The sequence below is a fragment of the Myotis brandtii genome, unplaced genomic scaffold, assembly GCF_000412655.1.
Source record: "Myotis brandtii unplaced genomic scaffold, ASM41265v1 scaffold46, whole genome shotgun sequence".
NCBI classification, from domain to species: Eukaryota; Metazoa; Chordata; class Mammalia; order Chiroptera; family Vespertilionidae; genus Myotis; species Myotis brandtii.
Window position 1 is genome coordinate 6,764,125 of NW_005367587.1, and position 11,706 is coordinate 6,775,830.

At 42.2% G+C, this 11,706-nt stretch overlaps 1 protein-coding gene across 3 annotated transcripts in view; it reads right to left on the reverse strand.

The window, feature by feature from the left end:
• Positions 1-548: 548 nt before the first annotated feature.
• GOLGB1 (golgin B1) overlaps positions 549-11,706 on the reverse strand; it is an 85,080-nt gene continuing 73,922 nt past the window's right edge. For 2 of the 3 annotated variants that reach the window (XM_005875366.2, XM_005875365.2), the window contains 5 exons: positions 7,198-7,341; positions 6,096-6,193; positions 5,503-5,637; positions 2,154-2,259; positions 549-1,867 (listed from right to left, as the gene is read on the reverse strand). In XM_005875366.2, coding sequence (XP_005875428.1) covers positions 1,733-1,867; positions 2,154-2,259; positions 5,503-5,637; positions 6,096-6,193; positions 7,198-7,341 — 618 coding nt within the window. In that variant the 3' untranslated portion in view covers positions 549-1,732. Of the gene's footprint in view, positions 1,868-2,153; positions 2,260-5,502; positions 5,638-6,095; positions 6,194-7,197; positions 7,342-7,418; positions 7,506-11,706 lie in introns of all 3 variants that reach the window. The other variant, XM_014546993.1, reaches the window with a different exon arrangement.

Below are 11,706 nucleotides of genomic sequence, written 5' to 3' on the forward strand. Positions count from 1 at the left end.
ACTAGAGATGACACCAAGAATTCTCATCTCTACTTAGCAAATGTCCCAAGTCCACTCCCAGTGAGAAGCAGTGAGTTGTTGCACATAGAAACAGCATGGGCATTGAAGACAGATTGACTTGATTCAATGTTTGTACCTTAAGAAAGTGTTAGCTTTTCTCAAGCAGCAGCTTAAAACATAATAATGCCTATCCACTATGCCTTAGACTTTCCTTCCCCTACTCCCGCCCAGAGGGACCCCCTAGGGGCCCCATGTTTTCTATATGCACCAGGTAAGAGTCTTCCCAGGCCCAGGTGCAAACCTGCATCAATCTCATGCCTTAAGGCCCAGCTTGTTTGGTTCAGTATTTGGATGAAATTTCCTCACTCTACTTCATTACCCTGGCTGCAGTCTAGTGGTTAAGCTGGAAGGACACATGTAGCCATTACTGATGCTAGTCAGGAGACCTGAAATATGTAGAGCTTTTTACCCCTGTATCCATTCCTGGCTACCCCCTCCTACATCTCTTCCCCTTAACATGCAAACACATGTACACACACCACCACCAGTTTTTCATTCTGAAAATAATTTTATTATTTTACATTTATTCAGGAAAGTTCCTGGTTGGGGTGACCAAGATATGGTCACTACAGAATAGATGATTAGAACAGATCAGTCAGTTCACCAGTGTTTTCTATTCTTTGGGTGGTGAGAGCAAGTCAGGAAGACATCATGTGTACAATGAGAAAATAATCAACAGGTAGGTGTTGAGGGGTTGGGGAAGAGGCACAAATGAAATTTGATCCTGCTGTCACTCTCAGGCCTAGATTTAAATATTCGGTCTTCTCCATATTCTCCCTCCGTTTTCCTTAGCTCTGTTACCACAGAGGGCAGATGAATATGAAGTTGAAAAAGTGGAATAACTGTTACCAACAGCAAAGTAGGAGTGGTCCCCAGAGCAGCCAGATCCCCCTGGTTGAGAGCCTGTGCCTCACCTAGGACTGGCTCCTAGTGTACTGCCGTAGGGCCCACATTCGAGGCATATCTGGGTAACACAAAATGAGAAGCATCTGAATCCCGCTGTCTATAATCAGTTCTTCCTGCCTTTCAGTGAAAGGAAAGGCACGGGCCACTCAGTACCTTGGTACACACGTGATAGAGGGCATCAGCAATGGGATCCTATCCTTACAGTTCAGGATCACAAGTCTTACTCCAATGCTGTCTGAACAGCCAGGGAAGATGTCCTTTCCTGTGATCCAACAGCTAAAACCCGTCAGCTCCCACCAGGAGACCTGACCTAGTCAGATAGCCCTGGGATAATGTTCACCAGAACTTTGTTATAGTGAATCCACCTTCCCCCTGAAGCAGGAGAAATGAATGATACTGGACTTCAGATTATTAGGTTTATTGGAGCCACCCTCCTGGCTGGAAAACATTCCTCCGCATCTTTCACAAGAGATCAAGGCCTGACGGAATCTGAAAAAATGTTAAGCCCAGCAACCAAATGTGGGGCCTCCTCAGACTATGCAAAAAGGTTCTGGCCGTGGGCAGTAGAAAAACGCAGACTCGATGGTCCTTGCAGCTCTGACCTGTGCTCCATCCACTTCTGTTTTTGCAGGCACGTTCTGTGGAGACTTGGAGAGAAGACCTGTAAGTGGGAAGATGACTATTCCACTGGAATTGATGGTTTTGATGTTAGAGGTGAGGGAATTCCAAATTCCAAGAGTAGTGTTCCAAAAGGTGAGAACTAAGTTTATAAATGGCCCGTGAAACATAAAATGAGCAGGACATGAACCATCAAAAAGTAGATGGCAGCCAGCATAGGCACTCGGGTCCGGGAATGAAAGAGCGAACGTAGGACCCGCTTCCATCCAGCACCACTCCGTGACTGAAAGAAAAATTGGAAAGTCAGAGAGTTTTACCCTGTAGAGATAATGTCCCTTTTCCTTCCCCAACCCCTGCAAAAAAGAGATATTCTGAGAGAAAGTTTCCTGAAGGTCAACAAATAGGCAAATTCCACCAGATTCCTCCAACCTTCCCTATCCTTCCAGTCTTAGCCCCATCAGCTGTTCAGTGTCCGGAACTGCACATTCCTTCTCCTTGATCCCCTGCCTCAGCACAGCAGCCCTGCAGTATGGGACAGTACTCTCTCTTTATCCTTTTTCCCCTCTTACCCTTCGACAGCTGTTGCCTGGAAGGTCTATTAACACTGCCTGCTCCTGGGTGCCACAGGAGCCGATGATAGGAGTCCGGGCAGAGTCCCATTCACTGTGCTCCAGCCTGTGTTGGGAAAGAAGCAGCATGGCATTGGTTCATAGCAAGTGAGGTGATCAGAAGTCGTCTCAGTCATCTTGCCACGTGATGTAGCACAAGGGACTGGCAGCAAAGGCTGCTCTCACACCCCTGTCCCCATGCAAGGATGTCCAGGCAGACAGTAAAGGTGATTAAAAACTATCAGGAACTGACTGCCTACTGCCTATCAGATGCTGGACTGGGTGCTTTATATCCCAGGTTTAATCTTCAGGTTTTGAGGCTGGTGTTACTTCCTTCAAAGTAAGGCTTGAAGAGGTGAAATTACTTGCCCATGGTGGCACAGCCAGTGAGAGGTAGAGCAGAATTCAAAACACACACCTATCTCTAAACAACAGTTACAAAATTTACCAGGCGACCCAAAAATACGCAGGAGTACCAGAGGCACAGGAAAAACCCATTTATTTTTAGATGTTTCCCAGGTATCGGTACAGGACTCAGGGGAGACTGTTTCTTTCCAAATCCTGAGCAAGCCAATATGGAGGAAGCTTTCCCTTTATACCCTTTGGTTTCCTTGTCCCCAAAATATGGGATGGGACTTCCGGACCTTTCGAGGGCTTTGCAAAAAGCCCCGTGTGTTGGGGTGGGGGCTGTGAGACCACATCTAAAGGCCTGGCCTGGTGCCAGTGCTGATAACTCCGTCTGGAGGTTGTGTATTGTTCATGGTTTATGGCCTCTCTAAAGTGGGAGTAGTACTTAGGTAAACAGGTCTTGCAGGATCAGATAATTAAAGAAGGGGCAGTGATTAGACTATAGGCTAACAAGAATGGGCATTAGGTTACTGGCACAGATTCAGATTGCTAGTCCCCCAAAAATGTCTCATTTCCCCATCATAACATGCTCTTTTTTCCCCACTATATCACACCTGACTCAGAGAAACTCACTAATTTTTTCTCATTTATTAAAGGCCAATAAGCAAAAGTGGCCAAGAATTGAACTGAACTGGCAGCCTTTATTGCTTTCTGTTCCACTATATCACACCCGACTCAGAGAAACTCACTAATTTTTTTTCATTTATTAAAGGCTAATAAGCAAAAGTGGCCCATAATTGAACTGAACTGGCAGCCTTTATTGCTTTCTGTTCTTTTTTTTTTTCTGATTTCCTTATTTAATACTGGAATTTCTCTATGTAATAAAGCTGCCTTTACACCCACTCCATGGTTTCTTCACAAAAACAAGAGTTGTATCAAAGGGGCTGCAGGTGACAGCACATCTGGTCAAGCAGTTGCCCATAGGGATACATGCTTTAATGTGGTGGGGAGAATGGAATGCTTTACTCTTGATTTTCCTCCATATGAAGGGTTATCCAGTAGCCTACTACTCCTGGCCTCACTTTGCAGGCCACACACTTTCCTCCCTGAGACCAGGAATACTTTAAAATCTGATTTTTGAGTCTGGGAAGAAAAACTGGAAAGCACAGCCTTGCTCCATCCTGCCTTGTTCCTCTTGAGAGCCAGGCTGAGTGTCTGTACTCCCATGTGATAAACTTTTCGGGGGCAGGTTTAATCTGGAACAGCATGGTCTATGGTACTATACAGTCAGTCTGTCTACTTCTAAAGACAAGGCTGAGGAAGGATGAGATGTAAGTACTGGTGAGCCAAAGAGTACTGGCTGCTTTTATTATTTTTAAAAATATATTTTTTATTGATTTCAGAGAGGAAGAAAGAGGGAAAGAGAGATAGAAACATCAATGATGAGAGAGAATCATTGATTGGCTGCCTCCTGCAACCTTCCCCCCTCCCCCACTGGGGATCAAGCCCGCAACCCAGACATGTGCCCTTGACTGGAATCAAACCCGGGACCCTTCAGTCCACAGGCCGACGCTCTATCCACTGAGCCAAACCGGCTACGGCAGTACTGGCTGCTTTTAAATTGCAAGTCCACTGAGTTCGGCACGAATACAGACGCATGAGAAGTTTTAGGATTAATCTGACAGTACCAGGCCTAGGTAGAAGTACTTGATTGGCTACCTCGATTTCCATTCTACATCAGGACCAAAGAGGAAATTCTGGAGGGGCTAAGCTTGGGTTAATGTGGCTTGTCCACAGACTTGAGAGTCACCCTGAACAATGCAGTTTCAAGTTGGCTTGGGACCAGTTAATTACACCTGAGGAAGAGATTTCCCCCAAAGGGCTGAGTTTCACAGATCTAAGCAAGTCCCTAACAAGTGGCAGAGAAACAGCCATGGGTACACAGGCCTGAAAATGCCCTGCAGACAGTATGGCTGTGTGGTATCCCTCAAGAGCCCACCCTCAAGGTTGCACACCAAGGCCCAAATGAGTGATGAAAATTAAGAAGCTGTGAATATGCTGGATGGGAAAGAAAGGTATCTCAAATAAGAACTGCTCACTGGGACTGCCGCCTCTGCCGCCTAAGCTTTGCAAGCCGTTAATATTACTCTCTGAGGGAAGAGGCAATATATGTAGGTGGCTCCCCCTGACCCCGTTTATAACAAAGTGCCTGCTTTTAATGTTTCTTTCCATGGAAAGGGACACTCAAAATAATCGCGGCCACTCTACTCTCATGCATAGTGATTCTCTTGACTGGTGAGTTGGGAATAAGGAACTGGGGACACACAGCTGTTCTTCCAAATCACTTGGCACAAACTTCCCATAAGAAGCACTACGTGCTGTAATGTTCTACTTTCACAAGTGTGGGTTCTTCTTCTGCAAGGAAAGTCTACCCCGGCCTGTCACTGCCTGGGACTAGGAGAAGTTCAGGGTTAGGAAGTGCATTTGCTAACAAACAAAAGCTAATTCTTCTATTTCAGCTTTATAAAGTGATCTCTTAATCTTCCATATGTTTTAATCTTTGTAAAAAAAAAAATTCAATTGATTCAGATCTTAGATAGGGAATGGGGTTGCCATTTCACTGGCTCTCCAAAGAATCCTACACCTACCTCATATACTATATGACATATAGTTATTGTTAGGATATAAAAGATACCTTATTTCACCCCACATGAAATAACCTGTCAATAAATGGTAGATGATATTATTATTATTCTCTAATAACAACTGCTTTGGAAAGTGCAGGCCTCCTAGATTCCGAAAGTAGTTTTCTCACATGACTACAATGACCCTAAAGTCCCTGAGCACCCATCTTGAGATGAGGATTACACCCTAATTATTCCTAAGTCTAGCTGCTGGAATGTACACGAGTGTGATCAGAAAGGACCAGAGGTGGAAACAGGTATCTCCCTCAGCCCTTTACCTTCTGATCTGCTCCTCGGCCATGGAGAGGGCAGTCTCAGCAGCCACTTTTTGGTCTCGCTCTTCTTCCAGCAGCTTCCTCAATTCGTTCACCTCCTGTTTAGTGTTGCTCAGCTGCTTTTGGGCTTCCGAAAAACTTCAGGACAAAAGGAAAACAAACAGCATCACTAGATGCAGAACCCAGTTGCTGATGCAAGGGATTCCAAGTTTTCATACGGTTATAAAGCAGAAAAATTTACAGACGCTTGTTCAAACACAAATAAGACATTAAAAGCATAGATGTAGAGCAATTAAATAAAGATGCAGAAGATATCTTAAGAGATTTTAGGGATTGACTGAATAGCTTTCATTTGAATACCACAGAATTAGTGGGGTGTGTGTGTATGTGATGGTGCTACTGTTTTTGCTTTACAAACTTTTCATACTTAATTTGTTAGTTAGAATTATTACTATTTAATCCTCACATCAATTCTTCGAGACCAATAAGATTAAGACGATATATCAGATCCATACAATGGACTTCAGTTCAATCTAGACGGCTGTCCAATTTCTGTGTATGTAATGCATGCTGCAGGGGTGCAAGCTCCTCCCTACCTTAGCTGTGGCTGCCTCAGTTCTTCAGGATCACTCTTCCTGTGAGCCCCATTCTTTTCCTGGGGAGCTCCTGGAGCAACATCCAAACTCGATGGCCCCTAGAAGAAGAATAAGCTTAGCAATTCAGTGATGAAAGTGCTTAAGAACCTGTAGATGAGCAAAAGGAGAACTCACTTAACATCAAAGAGAATAAGAAATGTTGGAGAGGAATACGTGTTTGCAATTCTCTTCAAGTACAGATTTAGAAGTGAGAATCTTCAGCTCTAATACATTAATCTCCTACATAAAACTCTCATTAATTTTATTCCAGATTCCCATTCTTGAATCTCTTCTCTTAAACCTTTAAAGGCTTAACACTGAATCTGCTTTCTTCCAGTGGAGGCTCACGAATTTTCCAGAAGCTACTCTGATCTTCCCTTGCTCAACAATCCCTCCCAAACCTGTTCTCCTCCTGCCATGCCCTATTTAACTCCATAATGATTTTCAATCTCCGCCAACTTCAACAATGAACTGCTGTCCACTGCCCCCAACAGCTCTGCCTATTTTTTAAAAAACATCTATTTGTATTGATTTCAGAGAGGAAGGGAAAGGAAGAGAGAGATAGAAACATCAATGATGAGAGAGAATCATTGATCAGCTGCCTCCTGCACACCCCACGCTGGGGATCAAACCTGTTACCCGGGCATGTGCCCTGACCAGGAATAGAACAGTGACCTTCTGGTTCATAGCTCAACACTAAACCCCTGAGCCACTCCGGCCGGGCAGCTCTAACTATTTTGTTCCTCAGGCCCAAATCTTCTTATTTCTTGAAACAAAATAAAAACTTTCCTAGTTTCAGAATTCTAAAAGCCTCAATCATCACTGTTTTCCACTCGCGTTTTATCTTCCACCACCTCACTCATCTTTTTTCTTTTAATCCCTTCAATTTTTCCTACCACTTATTCCCATTTAATAATTCCCTTCTTCTCTCTCACTTTCTCCCATCACACCTAATTAACCTTCACCCTGCACACAGCAGCCTCGTTAATGCTGCCCATTTACTTTCTCACTGAAACTCAGTTTCATAATACTTTTCCCAGCCTCTCCACTTCTCCTTACTCACCGCCTGCAGCTCCTGGACCTGCTTCTCCAAGACCGTGCAGTGATTGAAAAGGTCACTGTAGTGCTGCTGGTTCTCGCGAAGACTCTGACTGGTATTGCACAGCTGAATTGAAAGGGTATTCTTCTCTTCGAGTAGTTGAGAAAACTGAAACAGAGGACGGGGCTGTTTCACTATAAACAGTCCTCAGGCTAGCTGTCCTGAGTTTAAAGGGAAAAGGTCATGTAGTGCTGCTGGTTCTCGCGAAGACTCTGACTGGTATTGCACAGCTGAATTGAAAGGGTATTCTTCTCTTCGAGCAGTTGAGAAAACTGAAACAGAGGACGGGGCTGTTTCATTATAAACAGTCCTTAGGTTAGCTGTCCTGAGTTTAAAGGATTTAATTTTTTTTTAAAATACAAGGCCTTTATTTCAATAATAGCAACAATAACACTGTGTGTTCCTTCAAAGTGAGAAAACTCATAATTTTTTGACTGAGAAAGGAAAACAAGTTGGGGGAAGTAGCAAGAAACTTTATTTATGGTGCCCAGTACATTAACTGAAGAACCAGGAAGCAGAAGCCACAAGCAACCTAATAGAGGCTATCCCAGGTATATAAGAGAAGGGCAGTAGTTTGGGTCCAAAGTGAAGTTACTAACAAATAACTATAACCCCTAGAGTTATAGATGGCTGGAGATACAGCTGTCATAAAAAAATTCATACAATAATATTTCTGGGTAGATTTTTCAATGCTGTAAAAAGTTACAAGTGACCAAGAACACAGAATAAAAAATTATAATATGTGGTAGGAGGGGGAAATAGAATAGATCTTAATATGCTGATATACATGTAAGAAACTATACTGGGAGTACAGACTCTCACAGGTATGAAAATTTCAGTCACTCAATGCAGGACTCCTCTCTGCTACATGAGTGACGACAGGTAGTTATTCAGTCTTTCCTTGAACACATCCAGTGTCAGGGGCACTCACTACCTGACAAAGCAGCCCAATCCCTTTCCCACCATGTCAAAGACAGAAAATTATTTTCAATACTGAGCAAAAAATTTACTCTCGGAGCTTCTACCTATTGATTTGAATTTGGTCTCCTGTAATCCCTTTTCCACCATGTCAAAGACAGAAAATTATTTTTAATACTGAGCAAAAAATTTACTCTTCGGAGCTTCTACCTATTGATTTGAATTTGGTCTCCTGGAACTCTAATTCTAAGTCCTCACTTGTAGGTGTCAAGTTTTAAGTTTAGTAATAATTAACATCCAGATACATTAATAACCACAGAGATGTCTCTCCGAAGTACCCACTGTAGAACTGTCTACCACGTGAAAGGAGACTGGTGTGCCTAGCTGTGTGTTCAATCTCTTCCTGAGATTCCTTGTTGTCAGTATTCTGGGTTAATGTTTAAGTAAAATAGTTGAATCAATGTTCAGAGAAAAGAATATAATACTTTTCTAGAGATAACATGATGACTTGCAAGGACATTTGATGCATATGGAAAATTAGAACAACAAATCCACATGGTATAACAAAAACATCTGCATAGCCAGAATGAAAACCATAATAACCTTACCTCTGAAGAGCAATGTTCAGTTTACAAAGCACTTTCAAAATTATTCTCTTATTTGAGAGAGACATTTATAAATGACAAACAAAGAGATGAGCAGTGACTTGCCTAACGTCATGTGGCTGGTAGATGGCAGACCAGGACTCAAGTATGTTCTTGAGCTCTATCTGCTACCTGATGGTGCCCCAACTGAGAGTTCAGCAAGGAAGTTAAACAAGTTATGGGCTTTTCTTAGGAGAAAAGACAGTTAGTAAAGGAAAGGACAAACTAATTTGAAGACAGAGATAGCTTGGTATAATGACAATTACTGGGTTCTGAGGCAAGGAGTAACTTTCTCCTAACATAGGAGACAAACCATACCAAAAAACAAAACAAAACACCCCAAAACAGAAACAAACAAAATCCCTCAGCATTGGAAAAAATCCTAACACTCTTTTCTTTGACATATCTAGAAGTGTACAAACCCCCTAACTGAAGAAGTCTAATTATTTACAATAAGCTACCCTCATATAAACCACCTATACCAGGGGTCCTCAAACTATGGCCCGCGGGCCACATGCAAATACAAGTATTGTATTTGTTCCTGTTTTGTTTTTTTACTTCAAAATAAGATATGTGCATTGTGCATAGGAATTTGTTCATAGTTTTTTTTTAAACTATAATCCGGCCCTCCAACGGTCTGAGGGACAGTGAACTGGCCCCCTGTTTAAAAAGTTTGAGGACCCCTGACCTATACAATGTTTATATTATTCTGTCTGTAATAAACTACAGAGGTCCACAGGGGCTGACAAACCACAATCCAAGGCCTACTACCTTTTCTGAATTAGGTTAAGTGGGACATAACCACTCTACTTGTCTATGCATCGTCTATGACTGCTTTTGTGCTACAATTGCAAAGCTGAGTAGTTTTATCAGACAGAGCATTTAATATCTGGGCTTGCAAGGAAAAGTTTGTGACTTCTGCTCTAGCTCATAAGCTATTGTATTTCATCATGTCTGTACTTGTAAAAATGGAGGACAGCATCTAGACTACAGTATGCAGTAATCATTCCTCTCATGTTTTCAAGTTTGCATTACATATAAACATATAACATGCTTGTTCAAATACATATGAAGTCTGAGCATCCACATAAGAAAAGGGCAATGCCTTGGAGTGGAGCCTTTCTATGCTGACAGCCCATCTACTACAATCCCAATCTAGGGCCCAAGAAGCAATTCTTCCAGTTATCTAGGACCAGTTACAGTGAGGCTCTAAGCTCACTGGAATGCAAGCTCCATAAGTGGTTATATGTATCCTCAATACCTAGCATATGGCTAGGCTCGTAAAAGGCAAATAATAGCTATTTGCTTGATGAATAAATGAATGAATGATGCTAGAGATGAAGATACCTTTCTTAGAGCTGATTTCTAAAGGAAGAACTTTGTCACCCAGAATTATGGCGACCTAAAGCAATGTTTCTCCTACTTTGTTAAGTGGTATGTGAAGTATACCTCAATAAAGCTGTTAAAGAAAACATAACTTGGATTATGAGCTAGAAACCAGTCCATAAATAACTGAAACTAAAGTTTCTGAAAACAAGATACACTTTTAATTACATAATATATACACATTTTCAATCTTTTTTTAAATAAAAAATACTATTTGCACTGTTTATAATAGCTCCAAAATGGAGAAACCCAAATTTCTTCAACAGTAGAATAGGATAATTATGGTATATGTCCACAATGCAATACATGAGAATCGAAAAATCATACTATATACAACAATATGGATGAATCTCACAAAATAAATGAAGCAATGTGAAAGAGAAAACATGATTCCACTTACATGTAGCTCTAGGGGGTGGGGGTGTGGCAGTGAATTGGACACGAGGACTTCCGGGATTTGGTATGTTCTAACTCTTGAGTGGGGTGCTGATTACACAGGTGTCTTCATTTTATGGAAATAGGCCATGCCATTTATGATTTGAGTGCTTTTTTTGCACATTTTACTTCAATAAAACATTTACATTAAAATCTTTGCTATCTACTAAAATGACTTCATAATCTACTAATAGCACTGAATTGCAGTTTAAAATATTGTCCTAGAAAGATAAATGCCCAGAGAGAGAGTCACAGTCTAATGTTCAGGAGAGCAAATATAACAGGGTTGAGGCAGGATCTAGTTTATGGGGGGGAAAAGTGTTACAGAGCTTTGAAGGGTAGAACTTTCTGGAAATAACTGACTAGCTGGTAGGGGAACTGGGTAGGAGCTTCTCTGGAGCCCCTCTAAAAACTCCGACATAATTCCCCCAACAAAGAGTCTGCAATTTTACCAATTCATTTGGATCAACAAAATTTTTTTTTGGGTTGAGGCAGGATCTAGTTTATGGGGGGGAAAAGTGTTACAGAGCTTTGAAGGGTAGAACTTTCTGGAAATAACTGACTAGCTGGTAGGGGAACTGGGTAGGAGCTTCTCTGGAGCCCCTCTAAAAACTCCGACATAATTCCCCCAACAAAGAGTCTGCAATTTTACCAATTCATTTGGATCAACAAAATTTTTTTTTTTTTTGTTAATCCTCACCTGGGGATATTTTCCCATTGATTTTTAGAGAGAGTGGAAGGGAGAGAAGAGACACAGAGAGAGAAACATCAATGTGAGAAAGACACACAGATTGGTTGCCTCCCCAAAGGCCCTGGGCCAGGATAGAGCCTGTAATGGAGGTACGTGCCCTTCACTGGAATTGAACCTGGGACCCTTCAGTCCATGGGCAATGTTCTATCCACTGAGTCAAACCAGCTAGGGCTCAACAAAAGTTTTTTTAAAATGTTTATTTCTATGCCCTAACCTTTTTGGCTCAGTGGATAGAGCGTTGGCCTGCGGACTCAAGGGTCCCAGGTTCAATTCCGGTCAAGGGCATGTACCTTGGTTGCAGGCACATACCCAGTAGGGAGTGTGCAGGAGGCAGCTGAT